The sequence below is a fragment of the Canis lupus genome, chromosome 1 (genome assembly GCF_011100685.1).
Source record: "Canis lupus familiaris isolate Mischka breed German Shepherd chromosome 1, alternate assembly UU_Cfam_GSD_1.0, whole genome shotgun sequence".
In the NCBI taxonomy this organism is placed as follows: Eukaryota; Metazoa; Chordata; class Mammalia; order Carnivora; family Canidae; genus Canis; species Canis lupus.
Window position 1 is genome coordinate 83,821,237 of NC_049222.1, and position 27,324 is coordinate 83,848,560.

The following is a 27,324-nucleotide window of genomic DNA, read 5'->3' on the forward strand; positions in this document are numbered from 1 at the left end:
GGTTGGCCGCCCGGGCCCCGGCAGGGGCGCGCAGGGAGGGGCGGTGGGCCTCGAGGCGAGCCGGCCGCGGGGGTCGCGGGGGTCGCGGGGGTCGCGGCGGGTCGGCCCGGCGATCTTGAGCCGCTCGGCCTGGGAGGGCCCGGCCCCGCGCCCGGTGAGTACCTGCGCGACCCGGCCGCCGAGGCCCGCGGCTGCAGCCTGCCCGCGCCCTGCAAGCCGCGCGGGGCCCTGCCGCCCGGACGCGGACAGAGGGCCTGCCGGGTCGGGGACGGGGACGGGGACGGGGACCGCGTGCGCGGCGAGCTGCTCCCACGCCGCGTGAGACACAGGTTGTGGAGACAAGTCTCCAGGCTCGGGGCGCCAAGTCTTGGTCCCTAAGGGAGGTCGCAAACTTTTATCCCCAACCCGCTTGCCACCTGCTAACTGGGGACGGTTTTTTACCATTTTAAATGGAGGAAAAGAAATCAAAAGAATCTGGGGGCGCTGGGAAACTATAAGAAATTCGGATCTCGGTGTCCACGCTCGTTTGCTTATGTAACTAACGCCTGTGGCCGCTTTCTCTGCAGCGACAGCAGAGCTGAGCGGCTGCCCTCAAAGCCTAATGAAATCATGGACTGACCTGGCATTTCGCTGAGGTAGGCCGACCCTGGCCTAGCCGATGGACCCTCCAAGGGGAGGCAAGGGCCGGAGCAAACAAGAAATGCAGCGTGCATTCAGTTTCAAGTAGCACGGTCTTAGAAGCCAATTGTATGTTTGGGGGAAGAAAAAAGGGACGAGAAAAAAAACTTCACGTGAGAGTCTATCTAAAATGAGGCTTGAAAGTTTTCGCCCCGGGGATTAGGGAAAGAGGAAAGTGATTCCACGGGAAGGGGGCATGGGTTGAGTATTCAGAAATTCTTACCGTGGGAGATTTCTGTTCACTAAAAGGGAGCAGAATTTAGACAATAGTAGGAAAAGACTTCCCTGTTGTGGGGAAAGAAGATAATCAAAATAACTGTGGAATAAAGCAAGTGAGTGAGAAGTCCTGAAACACTTCACTGGCTTAAAAATACCAGACTGCCCTTTAGATGCATGGAAAAGCACGATCCGCATGTTGTCGTCCCATTTGTATTGGAGAGCTGGTGCCTTCCTAATAATTTGATTTCTGTACATGCCACCTCTTGACCATTTTGCAGTTTAGGATCCAAGATGCACATGTTTAGTAGTGGAATACACATAATAAGCACATACAAGTGATGAAAAAAAGGACTCAACGACATACCTTACTTAGGGTAAAAAAATACATTTAAATACTCATTTTGGGTTTGCTCTTGGCTATTTTAGCTTGTTCTCCACCTCGTTTGCAAATGACTCTACTGTTGAAGAAAGCTTTGCACTTTTTGGGAGAATAAGGTACATAAATATCCCATGAGATTGGAGGTAGTATATTTTCCCAGTAATCAGATGCCCCTGATTGATGAGACTGAAATTTGCAAACGGTTGTCTCTCCAGAGACATCCAGTGATTTAGTTTGTAGTTGAAGCTTGTAACGCCTATGGAATCTGCTGTATGTATCTGGAGTCTGGCAACTCTTGACTGCAAGTTTTTAAGTGTGATTTTAAAATAGTTCTTAAGGAAGGCAACAGGCAGTGTAATAACACCAAGTGGTGTGGAGGTAGACAATTCCATTCCTGAATTTGCAGTTCACCTGGTGCTGCCCTGTGCATTCAATGAGGTTTTTGAAATTAATGGCATCTAGGATTCCTCGGCCCACCCTCCCCCCAGCACCTGTCTTGATTCTGCTTCTCCCAGTTCCTCACCCCTCCCACCACATTGTCACATTGTTAAATGCTAATAGACTGTGCCCAACATTGACACAAACACTGTCTTGGGTCATAGCTGTATTAGCCAACTAATACAGAATTAAGGGTTCCTGTTTTGGTAAAAACTTGCATTTGACTGTGGGAATCCCCTCCTGAATGCAAGCAATTTTGTAAGTAGGTTCTTGACTCTCCCTCACCCTTTGTTTCTGAATTGCTAGTTTCCACCCAAATAACCCCCCTCAAGCATCTTGCCAGTGCCACAATCACACTCCTTATTTGCCTGCTATGTAATTGATCCAGTATCCTCAGGTGTATGCACAGATGTGGCCTGAAGCAGGGGGACCAGTAGTCCTTGCCTTTCAGTGTGCTCAGTTATTAATAATACATCAATAAAAATGCCATCCATTATACATGAGAGCCTCACAATAAAGCTAGCACATGTGCAGCATCCTTTCTTTGCTCTTGGTAATAAAGTACTTTTTAACAGGTTGGAAAGAAGAAAGCAATGGACTTGCTAGGACATAGGTCAGGGCCAGATAGGAACTGGGAGGGCTGCTGGGGGTTCTCCAGCTCAGGGACCACTCACCCCAGTGGCCCAGTTTAGATCCCCGATCATCCAACCAGAGAAGTCCGGGGATAAAGAACAGCATTAGTCCAGGCAACCCTCAGGAACCACTAGTCTGAGGTCCCCTCCAGCTGAGGCTCATCTTTCCCATAAAGAGGTAGAAATGGTTCATTAGACTATCCGCAGGACTGCTTTATGGAACCTTAGGGGGCCCTGTGTGAAACTGCCTTCTACTCCCCACCCCCCAGATCTGAGGTAAACAGATAATGGCCTGGTGGCTAAAATATGGCTCTGGGCCTGAAAGTTTGCCAACAGTTTTCTGTTTGAGAACACGAACTTTGAAATCCAGTAAAAGAAATATTATCCCAATCAGAAAGGAATTCCATTCTTCTCATTAGTAGACATTTATTGCAACAACAAAATTGTAATCAATTATTTTGTTTTGACTTTCGTTAAAAACATTGTAGAAATCTGTTTTCTCTCTTGTTACATAAGTACCTACGTAATAAGCTTGAGTTTGCCTCTGGGCTCACAAAACCTCAAATATTTACTACCTGGCCCTTTTCTGAAGAAATCTGTCTACCCTGGCCTTGGACTTAGGTTTTTGAGTAAGGAAATAACACCCTTAAAGGGAATTAACTTCCTTTTGCCTCTGACCAGCAGTGATGTTTTGCCCTCATTTCTGAAGAGGGAGAGAGGCAAGCTCTGTGGGTTCCTGGTATAGGGGAAATAACATAGGTCATCTCCAGGGAACTGAATCTTGAAACTGAATTTCAGAGTTATGAGACTCTGTAATGTGTGTTCTCTGAGACTTTGGCCTGTTGAGCACACACCAGTTGTTGCATTTAGCATAGAGTCAGTCTAGCAGAGAGAAGCTGGTACCTTGTGAAGCTCTTCTACTGAGTGTGGCTAATCCAGGGGCACGGTCGCCCAGAGATCATGGTCATCTTTCCCCCTCAGCTGGCTCTCTTAATTTCAGACTCTTTTACTTCTTTAGACATCCCAGTGATAAGCATTTGATTTGTTGTTTGTTTGTTTAATTTTAGGAAATTTCAGGAAGACTTGATTTTCAAAGCTAATTATGAAAACATTTGTCATTGGAATCAGTGGGTGAGTAATTTTGCTACAAACAACTGGTGGAGGTACTCAGGATGTCCAAAGGGTGTTTTCATGTGGATGTGGTAGGGGATGGAGGAGTCAGGATTCCCAAAGAAGAGAGCAGGTCCCTGGCAAATATAAAACAGTGGCATGCTGGTTACAGAAATGGCAACAGGAGATGGGAGAGTCTCCTAGACTCCTAGAGACTAGGAATCTCCTAGACTCCTAGAGAAAGAGGACCGTCAGGAAGCAAAATATGCCTGCTTTCCCATTTCTTTGCTGGAGTTGACACTAGACACCTTCTATCCTTATCCTTTAAAAAAAAAAAAAAGATTTTATTTATTTATTCACGAGAGACACAGAGAGAGACAGAGACACAGGCAGAGGGAGAAGCAGGTTCCCTGCGGAGAGCTCGATGCAGGACTCAATCCCAGGACCCTGGGATCACGCCCTGAGCCGAAGGCAGACAATCAACCACTGAGCCACCCAGGTGTCCCTATCCTTATTATCCTTATGAACCTATTGCCCTGGCATGGTTATTAGTTGTGTTTGTCCCCCCATCAAAAGCGTCCTCAATTACATGGTCACCCTACCTGTGGTACCAGAGGTATACATGCAAATAAGACACCAATGCCAGCTCCAAAGGACGCTGTCTACTTTGCTACTGTGTTATGTTCAGCTTTCTTCTGAGTAATGTGTGAATACACACATTATGTGGAGTCCAATTCATAAGATATTTGAGACTTAAAAGTCTGGAATTTGGGGGGGATCACTGTATTATGTTACTATAATAAGTAATCAGAGGTAAAGGGGATGAACCCGGTGTCAGAGCTCTGCCTCGTCATGCTCCCATCGAACCAGAATCCAAGTTTTGTTTTTCTCCGCATTGCTTCTCTTGGCTATGCCTCCCCTTCTGCACTCAGTGCCACCCTCCTAAATCAGGCCCTCGTTCCTTGATTGCCTCCCTCTCTTAACCTTTCCTACATACCTCTCCACCAGTTGAATCTTCTTGCAGAAATTTTTAGTTATTCTCTTACCTGGTGAACGATATGCAGTGGTTACCAGTTACCTGGAACAGAATCTGAATATCCTGGTGTATGAAGACTATCCATAAATACTAAAAGAAACGTATCAGCTTCAGGGGCAGATAAGCTGCAGGAAAGGTTTGATACAGGAACTCACTGAAGACTCCATTTCTTTCTATCTCTTCTTTGTGTCTTCATCCATTGGGATTCATCCTAGAGTTGACTCCACTTTTTGGGCCCGAGGGGATACCGCTGGGTGCTGGGAATTTGTATTTCTTAGCCTGCTACTAGGGTAAAAAAAAAAACAAAACAAAATGCCTCTCTTCCTCCAGATCATGAGTTTCTTTTTGACCAGACTAGCTGTACCACATACACACAGTCACTGTGGCAAAATGGGTGGTCCTGCCCCGATTAGCTTAGGCTAGCAGGGCCCTGCTCTATAGTTGACAGTCGAGTCAGTCCAAACCACACCCCAGAAACAGGGGTAGAACCTGGGGAGGCAGCTGCCAGTTCTACTCTGGCATCCAAAACAACTTTCATTCTGTGTATGTAGGAATAAAATCCCCTCTTCTCAATGTTCCAGATGTACAAACCTGTCTCATGCTTCCTTGCCACGTGTATTAGGTGCTAAGAAAGCCTCTTCTTCACTGTCTCTTCCTTGGAGAGTGCCAGGATTTCATTTTAATGCTGCTTCTGTGCATTTAAAGCACCTGCTGGACTCAGCTGCAGTGACCTCTGTTCCTGCCTTTCTTCCTTCTTCCAGACTCAGTGTTGTATCCTCCTTGTATACTTAACCACTTGCTCTGCTATGAAGTCATCATTTGGTTAAGACATCAAGGAATAGCAGGGGTTCCAAAGGAGTCAAGGGTCATTCAGGATCCTCCTGAAAATTTAGTGCCAGTGTGAAGATGTTCATTTTTCTGGGCGAGGGGCAGATAGTCTTCAACAGATTCTCACAGAATTCTGTGATGTTAAAAAATATTAAGGGTTTTGGGGAAAAAAAGATCCATGGGCTTTAGAGTTAGACTTTGTATCCCTTCCTCATGACTTGCTAGTTGTACCTTGGGCAAGTTTTATGAGTATATAGTCTTTCAGTCCTTAGTTTCCTCAACTGTAAAATAGTAATATGAATATCTGCTTGCTGCAGAAAGGATTTTCCTCTTAAGTACCTATAGACAGCCTTTTTAACTTCTGCTTAGCCCACTGTCCTATTCCAAATACACTCCCCCTCCTGTCTCTTGGACAAAAAACAAATGGACCAGGACTTGTGCATTTATTTGGCTGTTGTGAACAAAGAAGGAAGTGTCCTCAAACAGTTATTCATTTTCCTTCCCCCTACCCTAAGATAAAGCATGCACCTGTCTGGGGACTCTTGCCCTGAGGTGGGAGGGCACGTGACGGTGGTCAGGAATTTGGTGGTGCGTGGTGGTTTTGAGCATGCTGAAAGAGAAGAGTTAGTCTTAAGGCTGTCACCTGACCAGGATTCCTAGTATGGATCGTAGGCATGAACTTGTGCAATTCCGACTTGCTAAATTCTTTTAAATTCTTGTTAAATCCCCCCTCCCATCTCTCTGACCTATACTGTCTGGTCTGCCTCCTCCAAGTCTTCAAAACTGGAGTGCTTGCTTCTCACTGTCTCTCTCCAGTTAAGTCAGTGTTGGTTTGACTGTGTATCATTTGAAAGAGATAAGTCTCGAAAATGACACATTTTCTGGCCAGGTTGCTCATACTATAATAAAGTTAGCCCTGTTTACTATCTCTTTTAAGCCAAAGTTCAGTATCTGAACTATGGAAACTCAGTGCGAATTATAGACATTTTTGTTAAAGGGGAGAAATTTTATACCAGTATTTCTCCAAGGCAAAGGGTAACACCCACCCACTTTCCTGTTCTTTCTCTCTCTCTTTCTCTCTTTCTTTCTCTTTCTTTCTTTCTTTCTTTCTTTCTTTCTCTCTCTCTCTCTCTCTCTCCTTTTCTTTTCTTTCTTTCTTTCTTTCTTTCTTTCTTTCTTTCTTTCTTTCTTTCTTTCTTTCTTTCTTTCTTTCTTTCTTTCTTCTTCCAAGATTTGTTTATTTAGTTAGTTATTTGAGAGAGAGTACAAGCAGGGGGAGGGGTAAAGGAAAAGGAGGAAGCAGACTCCCCACTGAGCCAACTTGGGGCTTGATCCCAGGACCCTGGGAACAGGACCTGAGCCAAAATCAGCATCAGATGCTGAAGAGAATGAGCCACCCAAGCACATCTCCTGTCTTTTCCGAGATAACTATGCCCATTTCCTACCCAATTGTGTATTCTAAGGCAAAAAACAAAAACAAAAACAAAAAACTTTTGAATCAAGTTCCTTGTACTTTGTAGGTATAAGGTATTTGGGTAATAATTGAATTATAGTCAGTAAACAATTTTGATGAATGAATATTAGTTTCTTGTCTAGATTATAAATACATTGCAATGTATCTCACCTAGGATTAAGCACAGGTTCTTGCAAATAAATATGCAGTTAAGAGTTTTTTGTGCCATGAAAATTCGGTTTTAAATACACAAAATAGGGGACACCCAGGTGGTTCAGTGGTTGAGCGTCTGCCTTTGGCTCAGGTTGTAATCCCAGGGTCCTGGAATTGAGTCCTGCATCAGGCTCCGCGTGGGGAGCCTGCTTCTCCCTCTGCCTACATCTCTGCCTCTGTTTGTCTCAAATAAATAAGTAAAATCTTTTTTTTTTTTTTTTTAATGCACAAAACAATACAGGAGGGGCACCTGGGTGGCTCAGTGGTTGAGCATCTATCTGCCTTTGGCTCAGGTCGTGATCCTGGGGCCCTGGGATCAAGTCCCACATCGGGCTCCCTGCAAGGAGCCTGCTTCTCCCTCTGCCTGTGTCTCTGCCTCTCTCTCTGTATCTCATGAATAAATAAATAAAATCTTTAAAAAATAAAAACAAAAATATAAAGGAAACCTATTATAATGAAATTTAGCTATAAAAATATTTTAAAAATCAAATCATCACTTTGTGATACACTTCTTTGTTAATTTATTAAATAACAGTGTCCAGTGGTGAGTCTAAAAACTGCCATCAATTTGAAATAATAATGAGTATTGATCACGCTTCAAGATATCTGCCCCAACTGCCCCAAATGATATGAAAATATCTCTGATTTCTATCGACAACAAATTTCACAGGTTCTGTTAATACTACTGACGTTTGTTATTTATATTTATAATTAAAGGAAAAGCTAAAATTCTGTTAGAATATAATAAAAGTATATAAAAATATATAAAAAATGCCATTTCTTTTCCCACTCAAGTTCACAAAGTCCACGAATCAGTGCACAAAACCCTTTGAGGCAGCATCCCCAGGTTAATGAAAGCTCTGACTGAATGAGTGACTACAGAAGGCCCTCTCATGTGCTGTTGTGTGGTGCTAGACTCTGGCAAACTAGGTACACAGAGGAGTTAGCCAAGGTCCGCATTCTCCTCCACGTCACACAGTCCAGCCACGAGGGACATGTAACTGACTCTATGTGATAAGCTTCACTGGACTTCCCATCAAGCCCCAAAGTGGAGAGAGATTTAATGATAAAGGGGGCATCACAGCAGAGATGTGATTGAGTTATAAGTGGCTTGTCAGAAGCCAGCCCTCCACTTTTCTCCATGGTGCCCTGAAACAAAATCACAGTGGCCACATGCAATTTTATATACTTGCACTAAAATGCGCTACTCAGGGCGCCTGGGTGGCTCAGGCAGTTAAGCATCTGCCTTTGGCTCAGGTCGTGGTCCTGGGTCCTGGGATTGAGTCCCCACATGGGGCAGGCTTCCTGTCAGCAGGAGGGTGCTTCTCCCTCTCTCTCTCAAATAAATAAATAAAATCTTTTTTTTTTTTTTGATGCATCTTTCTTCTTGGTATTTTCAATTTTTTTTTCTTTTTCTTTTTCTGTTCAGTGTGACAAATGGCGGGAAGACAACACTGGCTAAGAATTTGCAGAAACACCTCCCAAACTGCAGTGTCATATCTCAGGATGATTTCTTTAAGGTATTTATAAAACTTCTTAGGTCATTCATTTAATACAACAAAGTTCTAGTAGCAAAGTTAATTAAATTACATTCAAAAAGCCTTTGCTAGGGGACAGAGGTTTTGGGGTGAAGGGTTGCAGTAATGCCACTTATCCACTAGATGGCATTACTTATTGGTGTGGCTCTGATTTTAATTATCCTCGTCTTCCAAAGGATTTAGTAAAAGTTTATCGCCTCTTCATTCTATAATTGTATTATTTCTGCCCTGCACAGTTTTGATGGGTTCTTGTTATTTTTTCCAGCCAGAGTCTGAGATAGCGAAAGATACAAATGGATTTCTGCAGTATGACGGTAAGTAGATGAGTGTGTGAAATATTCACTGATGTCCATTTTTCTCTTTCAAACCCAAATACCTTCTCTATCTGTGAAGACAGTTTCAAAATGTGCTTAAGTACGTGTTAAATATCTATGAAGACAGTATCAAAGTGTGCTGCCCTTTACACATACTTTTGTAAAGTTTTCTCGTTTATGTCCAGCTATTTAAACAAATGAAACCTTTTCCCCAGGCTTTTACTTAAAACTGAAAACATTGGAACAATAGATTTTTCTACTAAAACTAGAATAAGGTAGGTTTGTTGGTACTCTGCTCATCCCTGCCTGGGGTACACATAACTAAGGATACTTCCCCGATGCCTCCCTGCAGTCTCGCCTGGAGCAAACTCTAAGCTCATCCAATGGGCTCACCTTCCCAGTGACCGCAGTGGACTAGACAGCTGTTTTCTTCTTTCCACTGCTCATAAAGGTTAGCGAATATTTTTTAGATGGATTCACCTCGCTCTCTTGCCCAATCTAACCCTGCTTTGAAGCCAAAGGATTATAAAGTCCATCAGAAGATATTTATTTTCCTATAGAGAATATCATACTAATAAACTATACTTAATGGTCTTGTCAGCTTTTATCATGAACAAGATGACCACTGAGTGTTTATGCAAACTGGCAACAGAAACAGCTATCTTAAAAAGCCATAAACTACATTCTTTATTTTTAACTTTGATGACATGAGAGGAAAAATGTTATGTAATCAGTTCTTACAGACACTTGATAGTTTTAAGAGAAGCAAAATCCTTGACTCACTGCCTGTTCTTGTGTCTTGAGCTGCAGCCAGGATATTTTTTACTTTTCTTCCCCTCTAATGATTAGCAAGGAAGGTAATTACAGAGTAAGAGTTAAACAAGGAAAGTCTGTTTTCAATGATTGACAAAAAATTATTCCTAATTCAAATAAGTTCTTATAAACTGATAAGAAAAACAGAAATATTCCAATTGAAAGATGTCCAAGGATATAAATAAGCTATTCATGGAAGCAAAAGGTTATTTGATTAATAAATGTACAATAAAAAGTCAACCTCAGAAATAGTCAAAGAGTTGTAAATTACTTTTTTCCCCACTCACCTCATAAACAGATTTTTAAAGCAGTAATTATCTGATGGTTGCACAGTTATCTAATTACATAATGATGGCTCAATAAAATGAAAACTTTCATAGATGGGAATATTAATTGATATAACCTTTCTGGAAGGTTGCTTGAGCATATGTTCCAAAGACCTTAAAGTATTAATGCCATGTGTCAAGTGTCCCACTTCCAGGAGCCTATCATAAAGAAAAATCTGAAATTTTTAAGTAAATGTACAAATTTAATGTAAATCAAGGTAATGTTAAAATCTTTATGATAGTCACTAGAAGAATAGTTTAAAGATGTATAGCTATCAAGTTTATAAGTAAATGGAATCATTAAATTTTGTTGATACAAAATAAGTCAGAAGTAAAAAACAATTTAAAGAAATCAAAAGATGATTAAAATATAGAAAATGAGAATAAGATGATAGATTTAAGCCAAATATAGCAGTAGCTACATTAAGTTAAATGAACTAAAATACTCCAAAGACAGTCAAACTAGATTTTAAAAATGAAAGAAAGAAAAGCCCAACTATAAGCTCCTTATAAGAGACATATTTAGATACTAGGACAAAGAAAAGTAGACAAGGCTAGAAAAAGATATACCATGTGAACATATACTGAAAGAAATCTGGTATAACTACTAATATCAGACAAAGTAAACACAAAGAATATCACTAGAGACACTATTACTAGAGATAAATAGAGATAAATGGGTCAATTCAACAAGAAGATAAGCAATCTAAAATTTGTATGTACCCAATAACATAACCTCAAAATACAGTAAGCAAAAACTGACAAAACTACGTGAGGAAATATACAAATCTGTAATTATTATGGGAGATTTTTAACACAACTTCCTCAGTAACTAATAGAAAAAAGCAGATAAAATTATAAGGGTATAACTGATTTGAACAACGTAATCAACAAACAACCACTCTAATATATATGGAACATTTAGCCAATCACAGCAGAATACACATTTTTGTTTTCTTAAAATAAAATTAAAAAAAAAAGAATTGCCTTTGCTACATCCCCTCACCCCGAAAAAAGAAAAAGAATACAGGGAACATTAACTAAAATGGAAGGCATATGCAAGGGCATAGAACAACAGTACGTTTCAGTAGAATGAAGTAATATAGAGATATGCTCTAAGCACAGAGAATTGAATCAGAAATCAGTAACAAGGGATCCCTGGGTGGCGCAGCGGTTTGGCGCCTGCCTTTGGCCCAGGGCGCGATCCTGGAGACCCGGGATCGAATCCCACGTCGGGCTCCCGGTGCATGGAGCCTGCTTCTCCCTCTGCCTGTGTCTCTGTGCCTCTCTCTCTCTCTGTGACTATCATAAATAAATAAAAAAAAAATTTAAAAAAAAAAAAAAAAAAAAAAAAAAAAAGAAATCAGTAACAAAAAATAGAATACTTTCAAGTGCTTGGATATTAATCAATACCTTTTTTTTCTGGAAAAATTTAAACAGCTGCATACAAAAGTAGGCAGAAGACTGTCATGAACTCTCATAAATTCATCATCTGGCTTTTAAAAACGATGAACTTATGACCAATTTATATTTCATCTATGCCCTCACCCACTTTCTCCTTCTGTGTCTTCTTGAAGTAAATTCCAGATGTCATCACATTTCACCCGAAGTAAAGCACTTCTATATATCCCTTGGGTTAAGGGAAAAAATCACCGTGAAATCAGAAGATACTTTTAACTGAACAATAATGAAAATATATTAAAACTAATGGTATTTGTGGTTTCAGCAAAACGGATTGGCTACATTCCTTGCTCTTTCCACCTCTTATAATTGGAAACCTTGGATGGAACACAGCAAACAGAGGAAGACTCAAAGAGAGAACAGACTGGCCTTTGGGACTTGCGGAATGATTGGTTGTGATTCCTTGGATTTTCTTCTAACCTGTCATATATTCAGGAAGGGGTACTTGAGAGGTGTGCCATGGAATCATCAATAGGTACAGACAAAAGAGCCCCAAGAAACCTGTACCCTGTAGTCAAAGGACCAGGAAAAGCGTGCCCTATTGAAATAGAAAGTCATTTTGATAATATACCCTACTGTAGCCAAACACAAAAAGAAAAACCATCCTCCCTTCATGGTTCAGCAGGGCCAAGCAGTGAGCAAGACTTTTGGACCTGTCTGGCACCAGCAAGGAAGAGGACCCCACAGGAGTCCTATCAGTTGAGCCAGACAGGGAACTGAATTTCTACACCCACCTAGCAGCAGCAGCAGCAGGATGAGGCAATGTGAGGTAGTGCATCCCACTTTCCTCACCCAGAGAGCATCAGCTGCTGTCAGCAGGATGCATTTGATACCTGAACTTCTATCCTCACCAAGAGCAAGGAAGCCACACCAGCCCTCCATTTGCCTCCTTTTACCAAGGCAACCTCCATTTCCATGTTGGTAAGATTCAGTAAGGAGATGACCATTTACCCCCACCTGGACCTGCATACTACACCTAACCAGGGTAACTGCCTATAAAAAAGGAGATTAAATGGGATCCAGAGCCTCACAACATGATACCCAAACTTTCTAGAATGAGACTGAAATTCACTTGCCATATCAAGAACCAGGCAACTCTCAACTTGAATGAGAAAAGACAATTAACAGACACCAATTATGTGATAACACAGATATTGGAATTATCTGACAAGGATTTTAAAGCAGCATTCATAAAAAGGTTCACCGAGTGATTGTGAACATTGTTAAATCTAGTAAAAAGCTAGAAAGCCTCAGTAAAGAAATAGAAGATGTAAAAAAAAAAAAAAAGAAATTTCTTAACTGACAATATACAGTAACTAAAATTTTAAAACTCATAAGATGGGCTCAACTGCAGAATAAATATGACAGAGGAAAGAATCTTTGGATTGGAGGACAGAACAATAGAAATTACTCTATCTAAACAACAGACCAAAAAGAGACTGAAAAGAAACTAGCAGAAATATCATTGCAGTCTCAGGAGAGGAAAAAAGGTGTGGTGCTAAAAAAGAAGTAAATGTGTAAAACATCACAAACTTGGCATAAGACATAAACCTATAAAATCAGGAATCTGACTGATCCTCCATCAGATTAAGATTAAACAAGACCGACCAAGAAAAAAAGAGAAGGCACAAATTACAAATATCAAAAACAAAAAAAGGAAATACCACTACAGATCCTACAGACATTAAAGAGATAAGAGGATATTATGAACAGTCTGTGCAACTAAATTAGAAAACTTAAATGAAATTGACAATTTCCTTGAAAAATGCAGCTTACTAAAACTAACACCAGAACAATGAGAAAATCCTAACAGTCCTATGTCTAGCGAATAAGTTAATCCATAATTGTAAAACCTTCCACTAAAAAGCCTCTAAGTACAGATGGCTCAATTCAGTAGTTCTGGAGTAGGGCTCAGAAACTGTTATTCTGGTAAATTCCCAGTGATACAAATGCTGCTGGTCTAGGTAGTACACTTTGAGAATCAGTGTTTTGGAATATTTTGCTGGAAATTGTAAACTCAAAAAGTATGCACATTTTAGAGTTTAAAAAGGACATATTTGGATCCTTTATAAAATTTCTTTTTTTTTAATTTTTATTTATTTATGATAGGCACACAGTGAGAGAGAGAGAGAGAGAGAGGCAGAGACACAGGCAGAGGGAGATGCAGGCTCCATGCACCGGGAGCCCGATGTGGGATTCGATCCCGGGTCTCCAGGATCGCGCCCTGGGCCAAAGGCAGGCGCCAAACAGCTGCACCACCCAGGGATCACCCCTTTATAAAATTTCTAATGGTTTATCTCTTATTTACTTGTAAGAGCCCTTTATATATTAAAGATACTAGCTCTTGGGGAGCCTGACTGACTCAATTGGTTAAGTGTCTGACTGTTTCAGCTCAGGTCATGATCTCATGGTCTTGGGATCAAGCCCCATGCTGGGCTCCGTGCTCAGGGCTGAGTCTGCTTCAGATTCTTTCTCCCTCTTCTTCTGCACCTCCCACTCATGCTCTCTTGCTCTCTTGCTCTCTTGCTCTCAAATAAATAAATAAAATCTTAAAAGAAAAGATATGTATTTTAGTTCTTTGCTACATATATTGCAGATATTTTCCCCAGTATATCATTTATCTTTCACTAATTTATAGATATTTTGTCATCCAAATATGTTAAACTTTGGTCTAGTTAGGAGGGAATAGACATTATAAATAAAGCAATATTAGCCATTAATGTATGATTGCCAAAGCTGGACATGGGAGTTCATTGTACTCTACTCTCTACTTTTATATGTATTTGAAATTTTCCATATTAGAAATGTTTCAAACATACCAATTTGTCAGTAATAGAATTTAAATTTTTCTGAAATATTTGTTATTAGGTATTTTGAATGGTAAATGAAATAGTGCTGTTCTATATATTTATAGAGCCCTGGATATACTCATCATAAAAAGCCACATCATAAATCTTTTGTTGTATTGATTTCATATTTTTGTATATTTGTTTGAAGTGCTTGAAGCGCTTAATATGGATGAAATGATGTCCACCATTTCCTGCTGGATGGAAAACCCATCAACAGACTCTGGAAGCACCGAAGAAATTCCCATATTAATCATCGAAGGCTTCCTTCTCTTTAATTATAAGTAAGCATCCTCAACCTAATATTGATTCTGAATGAATGGGGTGAAAACTTGGTAAACTAAACATGCTGTTTTTGTAGGCCTCTAGACACTCTATGGAACAGAAGCTATTTTCTGACGATTCCATATGAAGAATGTAAGAGGAGGAGGAGGTGAGTTTTGATACTGCCTTTGTGGATTATAATTAAAAAGACAAAATTTATGAGGATAGAAAGTACAGCATAGGGAATAGGATCAGTAGTATTTATCATAGCACTGTATGGTGACAGATGGTAGCTACACTCATGGTGAACATAGCATAACCTATAGAGAAGTCAAATCCCTACGTTATATAATTGAAACTAACATTGTATGCCAACCATACTTAATTAAAAATAAAATTTTTTAAGTAAAATTTTTTTTAATTTCTTTAAGAAAAAGTTTTTTTTCATTTTTTAAAAGACAAAATTTAGGAACAATGAGGAAAGAACATGATTGAGCAATATGTATATGTCATTTTTCAAACAAGAGAAGCCTGGTCTCTTCTACACAAAGAGCAAAATCTTTTTCTAGAAATAGTCATCCACGTGAGGTAATGCAAATTGCTTTTCTAAGAAAAGGCCCTTCTACAGACCATTTGACTCATCTCTCCTATATCTCCAAATGCAGCAATCCCATGTTGATTGATTTTAAATTTGAGAGCCATTATTCTGTGACAGCCACAAAGAACACCCAATTAATTGAAAGCCTAATCCAATCTATCAGGTTCTCTGTCATTATTCACATTGATATTTGTCTCTTCGTTCTCTCAGAAAGCACTGTAGTAGGAGGAGATAATTATGAATGATAGTGAATTACAAAAGTAGTTTTTTTGGATCAGAAAACTAAATCAGTTCTGCTGTCTTCTAATTAGTATTGAATCTAAAACGTATACTCTTAATTCTGTTTAGATTAAGTCTCAGTGATTTTTCCCATCACCCTGACCATTATTAGTTTACTTTATCAATTTTATGTCTCTGTGCACATTAAGTTTCCTGTGTGTTTTCATAGTAAAAGGGTCTACAAGCCTCCAGATGCCTCAGGGTACTTTGATGGCCACGTGTGGCCCATGTATCTAAAGCACAGACAAGAAATGGAGAACATCACCCGTAACATTGGTAAGCGCCTTCTCTCCCTCCACGGAAGGCCTTTACTTGTCATTGCTCGAAGTCCATGAGAGAAAGGATTTTTAGGAGGCATCTTTTTCGTGAATTACATTATAAAGGAACTCTTTAAGCCAGAACACTCTGGGCTCTTCCATGATTGACTGTCCTGGTTTCTGTTTCTCTAAGGCTTTTGTCAAAGCCTGTCAACTTCTAGATGATCATTCATGAAACAGATATTGAATTGAATGCCTTCTGTGTACAAGGTACTGCCCTATTGATATTAAGGAAAATAAGACAAACTCAGCCCCTACTCTTATGAGCCAACATTCTATCAGGGAAACAAATGTTAAAAATACTAGCTGCATGAGCATGTCCTTTCCAGCTATGCCAGGTGCTGTGATACCAAGTTCTGGGGGACTAGCTGAGGCCCAGCAATCAGGGAGGGCTTCCTTGAGGAACCACTTAAACCACACTCTGAGGGGTTTAACAGGAAAGGGAGGTAGGTGGGGGGCAAAAGATCATCCCAGACAGTACACGGAAAGGCCAGGGACAGGAAGGCGGGAATAGCACCTGAAAGGTTGGTGTATTTTCAGTAGAGAAAACCACGAGGTGGGGTGGGGGAGATGCTGGAGACATGAGGAAGATCTCAACTCTACAAGGTCATAGGCAAGTTAAGGACTTGGGTCATTATCTGAGGAGAAGTGGGAAGCCCTCTGCAGAGAGGTTTTATTTATGTATTTTCTTTATTTATTTATTCATGAGAGACACAGAAAGATTGGCAGAGACACAAGGAGAGAGAGGAGAAGCAGGCTCCATGCAAGGAGCCTGATATGGGACTCAATTCTGGGAATCCAGGATCATGCCCTGAGCCAAAGGCAGATGCTCAACCACTGAGCCACCCAGGCATCCCTACAGAGAGGTTTTAAACAAGGACATGGTAGATACCAAATTCTGGTGTTTTTTTTTGTTTTTTTTTTTTTTTGTTTTTTTTTTTTTATTCATGAGAGACAGAAAGAGAGGCAGAGACACAGGCAGAGGGAGAAGCAGGCTCCATGCAGGGAGCCCAATGTGGGATTCGATCCCGGGACTCCAGGATCATGCCCTGGGTCAAAGGCAGACGCTAAACCACTGAGCCACCCATAGATCACCCCAAATTCTGATTTTACTGAGATTCCCCTGGCAATGTTAGAGGGAGATGTATGTGCTCAATAGAACAGGGCGACAGAACAGATATGGAGGGTGCTCCTCTCTCCCTCTCCACCTAAATTGCCAATCTAGGGGCACCTGGCTGGCGCAGTAGGTGGAATATGCAACTCTTGATCTTGGGGTTGTGAATTCAAGCCCTGTGTTGGGTAGAGAGATTGCTTAAAAATGAAACCTTAAAAAAAAAAAAAAAAAAAGGCCAATCTAACCATGACCCCACTTTGCTTAACCTGCAAACAGAGTCCAGTGTTTTGGAATAAAGGCCAAACAGACCTCGAGTCCCCTGAAGACTAAGGCATAGACAGCCTTGCTGTCAAATCTCATCTCTCCAGGATACCTGCTCCCACATTCAAGTCCTCCCAAATTATGCATCCTTTTCTTAACATTCAAACTTCTCTCTCTCTCTCTCACCTCCAGTTTTCTGATTAAAGGTTTCATTTTTAAGCAGTCTTTTAAATCTTATAAGTGTTTAAGGTCTTGTGTTCTTGATTTAAACTTATTAGTATTCTTTTTTTTTTTTTTTTTTTTTTGAGGGGAGAAAGGGTAGAGCAAGCTCCATGCCCAGCACAGAATGTGGCACGGGGCTTGATCTCACCATCCTGAAATGATGACCTGAGCCAAAATCAAGAGTCAGACATGTAACTGACTAAGGCACCCAGGTGCCCCTAAACCTATTAGTATTCTTAGGAGATGTCAGGTGCCAGAGTTAGAATCCTCTACCAATAGGCCTATTGGCCTTTGAACTGCTCTCCTTTCTCCTTAGTTTACCTAGATGGAACAAAATCCGAAGAGGAACTCTTTACACAAGTGTATGAAGATCTATTACAAGAACTAGCAAAGCAAAAGTGTAAGTATTGTGGCTGGTGAAGGAACAGCCAGGAAAAGAGTTCATTACATACCCACGAATGGTTTACCAGAATGCTCATATAGGAGTGATTGTATGCATTCATTCATTGCTTTAAAGAATGGGTTTGGGGACTTGATTATTTTTTTTATGAGGGTTTTTTTTATTTAAGGGTAAAAATATCCACCCATTGTTACATCCCTTAATGATGTTTACATTACATAGTTTAAGTTTTTTAGTAGATGGCTATTATTTCAGTGGGACTGAAATTATCCTTTGGGCAGAGTGAAGTTAAAAGGCTGGTGATCTCTTTTAAATATGTCTAGAGCACCTCTTCTCCTTTATTACTCTTAAAGATTTCCCATGAATTTATTTTCCCAAATCCCTCAAAAATAAACACACGATATTAAAAAAAATATTTATTGAATGTTTCTTTAAGGTTTTCATATTAGATGACACATTTTGCAAGTACCAGAAACCCTCCTTAATCTGACTTAAGCAGAAAGAAAGCACAGGGGGTAGCTATGGCTTCAGGCTCGCTGGGTTAAGGAGCTCAAATATAACCTTCAAGGCTCTGCCACAATTCCACGTTGTATTTGGGTTTCTTTGGAAGTCAGACTCTCTCTCTCCACTGACAGATATGTTGGGTGTTGGCAGCAGCATTCTCCTCTGTGTAAAATCCCCAGTAGAAAAAGACAGTTTATCCTTTTTCTAGATTTCCCATGAGTTGATAAATGTTGAAGCTGGGTATTGGGTTCCAAGGAGCTTTTATATGATTCTCACTAAAAGAATTTTAAACAGTTTTGTAAAAAGCAGTTTTGCATTTTAGCTCAGCTAGAAAGCCCCAGGGAAGATTTTGGTTGGTCCTGCTTGGGTCATGTGGCTTGTGCTAACCTCACCACTTTGGCCAGGGAGGTGGCACACTCTGATTGGCTAGGGCTGGACCGTGTACTCATCTTCTCTCCTGTTTAGCAGGAGAAATTCCACAAAGGAAAAGCAGAGCAGGAAGTAGAAACCATAAGGAGGATGAAAAAGCAGGCGGGGATCCAGCTGCTATAATATTCGAACTATTTGTACTCAAAGGGTTTTCATGGTTAACACATGCAAAATACAACCATCTTGTTCAGGAGACAGTGGGAGTCACTCCTGCAGTGCAGAATAGGACGTGCTTTTAAGAAGCAACTACCCTAGTCCAGATGTCATCATCTCTTAACAAGAATTAGGTTTCTTTTGTTCTCAGTAAATTCCTATCTTATGAGGGGATTAAGCCCAACCAGCCTATTGATCCCACACACTCCTCATTTTGGGATCAGCCCTTCCTGTGGGCATGAACGCATTTGAAGAAACTTCAGGACCATTTTAAAGTTTCTCCTAAGTGGAACTTACAGTCCTTGGCAGATATGCCTGCCTATCCCTGCTGTCTGTTACTTTGATGAAAGGCAGGGAAGCTCAGGGCACCGACATGGGCTGTAAAGAGTGTGGGGTGAAGGGAGGAAGGAGTTCAGCCTTCATAAATGATAGCAGCTGAGCCAGAGCCACTCTTCTGAGAGTTATTGGCTCCCTTTCTGGCCCTAACAAGATACTTGAGGGTGTTTTAGCAGCTGGACACCCGTACCTTTCCATCCTCTTGATAATGGCCAGTGCTTACGTCCATTTTTGTAGTGACTAAGTCATACTTTGGAGTTTGGCCTTGTGATCCATCTCCTGATAAAGATGAAAGGAGCCTTAATCAGTAGCTCAGGCAAACTGCATTTCATTCCATGCCAAATGCCAGCCTCTGCCATCTGTTCCGAGGCCCAAGAACAACAGGTATGTTTTGATGGACACTGAAAGCCCACAAGAAGGGGTGCCTGCGTGGCTCAGTCAGTTAAGTGTCTGACTCTTGATCTCAGCTAATGAAAGCCCACAAGAAAGTACATGTCCATGTGTGTGGCAACCCTCCTCTTTCCTTGCTTATGTCCTAGAGGCTAGTAAGGACCTTTAAAAGGACCTGTACCTTTTAAGTCTATCTTGTCTGTGTTCTAGATATCAGATAAAGTTGAGTAGAAAAAACAAAACAACAACAACAAAAAAAAACAAATGTTAAGATGAGACAAAATCCAAAGCAGATCAGCTTTTCTTACCTCTTAAGATCTATATTAGTTTTTTTTTTTCTAGTTGCATAAATAAATGACGGTGTTATTTATAGTAACCTACCACCTTTCCCAGTTCTTGCAACCATGGTGCCCTGGCAAAGCTGCTTGGAGGGATCCTCGGCATGGCCTGGTTTAACCCACGGTTGGGGGCTGAGCTAGCAAAGGCCTTTCCGAGGTTCCAGCGGACTACTCTGCAGTCTCCTCATAACCTCTCATAAGCCTGCTGAACTAACCTTCCATTCTAAATACATAAAATCAGAATTGTGATAAAATAATAACAGTGAGATGGAGCAGAGTTTGAATTTAATTATTAATGAAACAAATGACCCAAGAGAGTAAGAACATAAAGTTATACATTTAATTTAATCCTTGTTTAAATTCAGTGTTTGAGGCAAAATTTAACCATAACCTATTCTCACAATGACAAGGCTGTCTAGCCACCAGAACATCCAAACTCCTTTTGAGAGAGTTTATTTTCATAGTGGGGGTTTGCTCTCTGGCATACTTGTTAGGTTTTCAAGGGAGCCTGACTCTGCCACATATACTAGATAGAAGCTGGCAAGACTTGATGGGAGATTGGCTCCCACATGTAGAAAGAATAAGGGGAAAAAATGTGTATTTCCATCTCATTATAAAAGCATATTAACTATGCAAAAAGTTTTAATATGAAAAAGAGAGAAAATAATCACTTGAATTCCCACCAATCAGCAATATTAACATCTTAATGTGTACATATCCAATATTCTTGCTGTTCACATAAGTCTTATATGGTTACATGGTTCATCACCATGCTCATTTCTGCTTTTACATTAGTATTTAATATTTAAAGGAACTTTATAGAGTTTATTATATTATGAAACTGAGTCAAACTAAACAGTTCTTCCAGTTAAAGGAATCAGGGCTGAGTTCTACTTTGCTTATTAAAAGTGAGTTTTAAGACTTGGCATTGACATCTCAGTGCAGAGGAAAGATGTCATATGTCTTGTTTCAAATCAAAGAAATAAGAAATTACAAAATAAAATTTAATTTTTCTTTTGGTATTTTTCTATATCAAATTTAAAATATAATGTTCAATTAAAAGTAATAGTATAATGACCTAATATATAATATAGTAGCCCAAATTATCATAGGATTAATGATCCTTTTCACAATTGTTGAGTTTTTAGTACTGCTACAAGTTTTTCACATTGGCAAATAACATGCTGTCAAAATATCTGCACATATGACTTGTTTCCTTCTTCTGGAATTAAAGTTTTTCAGAAGTAGCACTTGCTTGGTCATAGAATATAATCATATTTGTATGTATATACTTCAGAAATTAAATACTACACCAAAAAAATTTGTTTCTCTGACATGAACTCTATACTATGAATGCAATAGGTTTATCATTGAGTTTCAAGCCAAAGTCACCAAGTTTTCAGCTAGGCTTCCTTGGTTTAAGAAAAAAGAGCAAAATTACTCATACTCTTTCTAAATCGAGGATAATACTCCTTGTAGTAGTAGTAATTCTACAACAACCAGCCACCCTCTGTGATATTCTTCTAATTTGCAAACTGTTTCATTCCTTGAAGCCAATAAGTGTTATACCAATTGCAAATGAAATTAGATGTCTGGTATCTTAAGATGGGCTTAAATTTAGTTGAAGGATTAAAAGAATGAGACATGGCCTCTATTTGGTTCTCTATGGAAAAGCAGCATTTCTGGCTCCAGATTCCCTGTAATCTTAATATTCTATTAAGATTTACTGTTGTTACGTGCGAAGATTTAACAAAATGAGAATTGGAATTCTCTATTAATTTATTTCTACTTGTATTTGTTTTCAAGGTTTGCAAGTAACAACATAAAGATGGAGTGCACTGAGTCCTTCCTCAGATGAATTAGGAAACTCCAAGGAGTATGTTTGAGGATCTTAACCAAGATACAATATGTACTTTGGTATGATAACAGTTGTTGGTTCCTTTGTTTGTGTTATCACACATGGTTTCCCTGACATGTGGAACAGTAAACAGTTATCCACACCACTGGACAGGAATTTACCTTAATGACTTGTTTTCCCTCCACGGAGTAGAGAAATAGCATAGTTCACAAATGAGTCAATTTCTCTAGACCAATGATTGTCAAACTTTTCTGAATGGGACCCAGAGTACAAAATAATATTTACATCACAATCCAGTATATATGTAATCTATTGTGCTTGTCTATGTGTGTTTATGTAGGTATGTGTATGTATGTGATGTGTGTGTATATATACACACCCCTCATATATCACAAAGCATTTGCCTTAGATTCAATGCACACTGATATTTTTCTATTTTTAGATTTTCTATAATATTCATTACCATCCAATACCAATGCCTATTTCCTGCAAATAAAGCCTTTGGCAGGAGTAGCAGTCACTTACCAGAGTGTCTTTTTGTGTGTGTGTGTTTTGTTACTCTTTCTTACATATATGTAAAACCAGTGGATCATTGTGTTACTTGTGTTGATACTTTGTTATAACAGGGAATATTTTCTCTGTGTTTTATTTTTCTGTCAAACCAATGGTCTAAAGTCACAGAAATCAGTTACGGTTACTTACATGATGTTCCTTTCACTGAAAAGAACAGACAGGAGATCTGAATTATATAATATTTTGAAGCCTCTTTCAATGCTGGAATTAAGATTATCTACTGTACTGATCAACCTCTTGTTTTGTAACAGGTGGATTACTCCCAATCCTTTAAATCTTTACAAATATAAACATATTGTTACAATAACTTTAACTGGTCTTTACAGATTCATTTTATCAGCCCTCATTTTTTCTGTATTTTTTTTAAGATTTTATTTATTGATTTACTAATGAGAGGTAGAGACACATGCAAAGGGAGAAGCAGGCTCCCCATAGGGAGCCTGATGTGGGACTCGATCCCAGGATCCCGGGATCACGCCCTGAGCCAAAGGCAGATGCTCAATCACTGAGCCACCCAGGAGTCCCTTTTCTGTATTTCTAACTAGTTTGTACTCAATGATAATTAGGAAGTTTTTGATCACACACACTACACAGAAAGCAAAAAACAACAAAGCTCAAATGGCGGTTCTTCCACCTGATAGCTATTATGACTTGATTGAATTATGGGAAGTCTTTATTTCAAACTATTGAAAGCCTTTATTTCCTCTTTGTAAGATGATATGCAGATATGTGATATCTGACCGTAGCATAGAATAAGGCTCAAATCTTTAGTATGGCCTCCAAGGCATTCCCTGAACCAGCTTCTCTGTGCCTGTCTGTTCTCATTGCCCATCACTCAGCTTTTTGCTGTTCAGTGCCGTGACCTCCTCTCCTCAGAGTTACCAGGACCCTTCCTGCCGCATTCCAGATGCTCAGAGTGAACTTCCACAACCCTTCCCTCCAACCAGCCTGCCCTTCCTGCCCCTCCTTCAGAGTGCCTTGAGGTCCTACTCAAGGAAGACTTCTCTCATCCTTCCCTCTGAGATGCTCTCAAGGCTCCCCTACTTGTCCTTCAAAGCACTATTGTAATTATACTATCACATGCAGAATCACTCATTTTGTGGCAGTCTCTCCAGCTACATAGAAGCTCCATGAAGGCAGGCCTTGCCACTGTGACTTATTTACACACACACCCCTGAGAATCAGCACATGTCTAGCATGTGATGAACACACAAAAAATATTGGGTACAAAGATAAATTCCTATTACATCAAGAATGAATTCACAGGCAACCAATATATCATTTGAGGAGTAGTAGCTTAAACTCACTGGTTTTTTTATTTGTTTGTTTGTTTGTTTTAAGTTCAAAGCAGGCAGTCCAAAGTTTGTACATAGAGTTGTCAGATTTAGGGAAAAAACAAAACAAAACACAATTAGAAGACACAGTTAAATTTGAACTTCAGATACTCTGTAGTTACTTATAAATAACTTTAGCATAAATAAGTCTCAAATACTACATATGTAAGGCTGTTGTTTTTCTGAAATTCAGATTTGTCCTGTATTTTATCTGGCACCTCTGCTTTTGCAGCAATTCAAAAATCATAAAAAGGAGACGCCTGAGTGGCTCAGTCTAACCTTTGGTTCAGGTTGTGATCCCAGGATCCTGGGATGGAACTCTGTGAGTCTGGCTCCCTGCTCAGTGGGGAGTCTGCTTCTCCCTCCATCCCCCTCCCCATTCATTCTCTCTCTCTCTCCCTCCTTCCCCCCTCAAATAAATAAAATCTTTTAGAGATATCATTAAAAAGCCAGGATTTTCCATCCTTGACTTGTGGACTTATCACCAGGAGATCACAGGAAAGCATTTGAGATTCCTGACATAGCATCATCTATCAAGGCATAGGGAGACACAGCCACATGCCTCCCAAAGTCACCCAATGGTGTCCCCAGCAACCTTCTTCAGATGTTTCTGGAGTCAGAACTGGCTCACATGGCCACTTCCGACTGCAAGGGAGGTGACACAGAGGATATCATGACAGATTTTAACCAATTATGATTCATTGTCTGGGCATGTTGCCACGGGAACAAAATCAAGCCTCTTTTAAGGAGGAGGGAACAAGTGAGCAACCCAAAGTGCCTACTTCAAACTCTACTCTGCCTACCTTACCTGGCCATGATTTTATCAAGCTTGGATTGCTCCAATTCCAAATTACTATTCTCAAAACAGGATTTTTGTTTTTTAGAAGAGAAGTCTAGATATAATTTTTTAAACATCATTTCCAAGAATTTCTGAAATATTCTTTTCTGCCCCCACTGCCCAGCAGAGAGAGATGTCCCTGCTGATTGAAGATCATTACACTTGACTTTTCTCCCCATTTCAGCATGTGAAAATAGGTCAGAAAAAGACTCTTTACCTTGAAAGGGAGACAAAAAAGCTTAACAGACATTAAAAATAGAAATAGTCAAAACATTTTGAGAGGAAAGAATTATCTTTTTGCTTACTACTATCAGTGAGAAATAAATTGGAAATTTGAAATGAAGACTCCCAGTGCCTCATTTCTAGCTATGCATTTTCACACTGCATCTCCTCTTACCCACACAGTTGATGGGACATTGTATCTATTTTAAAAGGCATATGCTCTTTATATATTGAAAGAAGCAAACCTGTTTTTGTTGTTGTTGTTTCAATTTGTGAGGCACAGAAAAAGTTTATTACCACAAGAAGCAAGTGCACTCATCCTACCTCACCAACAGAGTCACAGAAATGCAACTTCACATAATAAAGTACAACACAGACTTGGGGAGAATGGTCCCTTGGGCTATATTGGCTGTAATACTGAGGTAACCAATTGACCTTGTTCAGCGAAAATACCTCTAACACAATGAAAAAATCAACTAGTCATAACATCCAATTCATATATACAATTCAAATAAAAATGTATATTATTTGCTTCGATGTATAGCAAATTTAATACATTAATGTTTACAAAATAAAAACTATTCTACTGAAGTTTTTCTTGTGCTTTCCCTTTATCATTGAGCTTGAAGGATCAGGAAAGTGCGATACTTTAAGGAAACTTATTTATGGATTTAAAGATTTAAAGATGCAGTTTGTGGGGCCATGAAAGATAAATACTAACTGGAAGATTACCACATCTTTAAAAATTATTGCTTATTAGAGCAAACCTGTTGAAGTCTTCACTCTCTGTGCATAAGTAACCCCAATCCTTTTAGGTGAATTTGTTGTAGGAAGGTTTCATCGTACTTAATCAAACAGGAGGGAATTAAAAAGGACCTATGCACAGACTGTCACAGTAGAGGGTGAGATTCAAACCCAGGTTAACCTTTTCAGGACATGCTTGTGGTGGTATACAGAATCATAAAATGTTGGAGCAGTATCAGCGGGTCCAACATTCTGTATTTCAGCACGGAAATTAAAACCAGAGCTGGTGACCTGCCTGACCCCATGCAGCTAGTTAGTGGCGGGACGAGGGCCAGGCCACAATACCCATACCTCAGATCCGCAAACTGTGTATGCGCTCAAATATGCACATACACACACATTTTTAATTTTGAAGCAAAGAAGGGCAGAAAAGTCTGCCAGACTGCATCATCTGGCCTCTCTCCTTTGAGGATTGCAAATTGAGGAGCCTGGGAAGACAAGAGCTGAGTCAGGGAAACCTGAAGCTTTCTGTTCTGGGCTATTAGAGCCTAGTCAAGGAGGCGGGCCTGCTCAGGAGCAGTGGAAAGCTAACATGTGCTCCATGCTGCTCTTTTTGCTGACCTTAGGCTTGTGGTTCTTGCTGTTTCCAACACTCCAACCAGGGTGGAGAGTTAGGGAGAAATGCACCGATATGGAAAAAGTATAGTGAGCATTACACTCCCTTTTTTGCATATACACAGAAATAGATGGAAATCTCAATAGTGGGCTTGGGGCTCTAATCAAGTGTGAGTTGCATATAAGAGAGCATCAGCAAGAGACTTTCTTACCAAATTGAGCATATCTGATTCCAGAAACGTCATCCGTGAGAAAGCGGAAATAGAATAAGATGCTCCCTGCCAACTTCCAGATCCCAAAGAAGTTAGGTCATATTCTTCAAGATTAAAACTTGAGACTAAAGTTTGGATAAAGAAATTTGTATTGACTTTTCCCTCCCAGCGTGCACACCAAGTTCCCAGAACTTAACTGTTGTACCAGTGGTTTTCAAACCTTCGCAGGTACCAGAATCACTTGGACAGCTCATTAAAACACAGACCGCTGGTCCCCAACCCCGGAGCTTCTGACTCAGTAAGCCTGCGATAAGGCCCTAGAATTTGTGTTGCTGACAAGTTCCCATGTGACGCTGACAACACTGACCCAGGGACTAGACTTTCAGAATGACTCCTCTGCAGAGGACAAACAGCAGTGTGCAGACCCAAGATGGGCCACACTGGCTGTTATTTGGACACTATCAGCTTGAAATTATCAGTATTATCAGCCCCTAAAGATATTACAGAATCATGCTTGTGCTAGTTATTGGTTTTATCCCTCCAAATTCTTCCTTTTTGCCTCGTCTGTAAAAATTAATCTGGGCCCTTTACATATTTTTCCTTTGCCAAGTGGAACGATGTTAGGCTTTGTCAATAGAGGGTGCTGGAGAGACATTGCAGAAGAAAAGGATTTTGCTTTTGATTCTTGTGGGTTGGCAACCACACCAGGGTACCTCCAAGGAGGCGCTTCCCCACTGAGCAGCTTTTCCACAGTACCCTAAAGGGGGAGGTGGTTCCCAAAAGTTCTAGAGGATGAATTTCTAGCAAGTTTTGTAGCATGGCACCAGAGCTACTTTCCTGCCATTTGTAAGCCATGGCAGTGCCTTCTCCAACAAGGTTTCACCCTCATTAGTGGCCACATAATTATGAGATTTTGAGAGGTAAAATAACTCCCCAAAGTTACATGGCTGACACTTGTTAGAACCAGGTTTGGAACCCAACAGTAAGCTCTTAACAAGCATACTAGGCTGTACTATAATGCTAGTCCCAGAATTAATTC

At 40.1% G+C, this 27,324-nt stretch overlaps 1 protein-coding gene, 1 long non-coding RNA gene and 1 pseudogene across 9 annotated transcripts in view; 2 read left to right on the forward strand and 1 right to left on the reverse strand.

Annotated features, from left to right (window-relative positions):
- Positions 1-60: 60 nt before the first annotated feature.
- NMRK1 (nicotinamide riboside kinase 1) lies at positions 61-22,633 on the forward strand. Of its 5 annotated transcripts, XM_038527070.1 has the most exons (11): positions 61-154; positions 567-635; positions 3,414-3,477; positions 8,416-8,506; positions 8,790-8,838; positions 9,191-9,289; positions 14,436-14,568; positions 14,646-14,717; positions 15,595-15,701; positions 17,656-17,739; positions 21,696-22,633. In XM_038527070.1, exons 3-11 carry the CDS (start codon positions 3,449-3,451, stop codon positions 21,713-21,715), a joined length of 684 nt encoding a protein of 227 aa, XP_038382998.1. In that variant the 5' UTR covers positions 61-154; positions 567-635; positions 3,414-3,448; the 3' UTR covers positions 21,716-22,633. The 5 variants fall into 5 exon arrangements, with proteins under 5 accessions (XP_038382998.1, XP_038383002.1, XP_038383001.1 ...); XM_038527074.1 differs by lacking the exon at positions 15,595-15,701; XM_038527073.1 differs by lacking the exon at positions 9,191-9,289 and having other exon boundaries at positions 21,696-21,754.
- LOC119870833 overlaps positions 2,756-27,324 on the reverse strand; it is a 45,049-nt gene continuing 20,480 nt past the window's right edge. For 2 of the 4 annotated variants that reach the window (XR_005354150.1, XR_005354151.1), the window contains exons 4-5: positions 26,286-26,410; positions 22,827-25,946 (exon numbers count right to left, since the gene is read on the reverse strand). This is a non-coding gene — a long non-coding RNA (uncharacterized LOC119870833). Of the gene's footprint in view, positions 3,594-18,142; positions 18,519-22,826; positions 25,947-26,285; positions 26,411-27,324 lie in introns of those variants that run through there. The other 2 variants (XR_005354153.1, XR_005354152.1) reach the window with 2 other exon arrangements.
- LOC119869916 lies at positions 20,349-20,462 on the forward strand (annotated as a pseudogene).

What these genes read in the sequence shown, in the direction of transcription:
- NMRK1 (XM_038527070.1), top strand. Translation starts at nt 3,449, where the DNA reads ATGAAAACATTTGTCATTGGAATCAGTGG. An exon ending in TGGATTTCTGCAGTATGACG is followed by an intron (nt 8,839 to 9,190) that starts GTAAGTAGATGA and finishes GCCTCCCTGCAG; the next exon opens with TCTCGCCTGGAGCAAACTCT. An exon ending in GAATGTAAGAGGAGGAGGAG is followed by an intron (nt 14,718 to 15,594) that starts GTGAGTTTTGAT and finishes GTGTTTTCATAG; the next exon opens with TAAAAGGGTCTACAAGCCTC.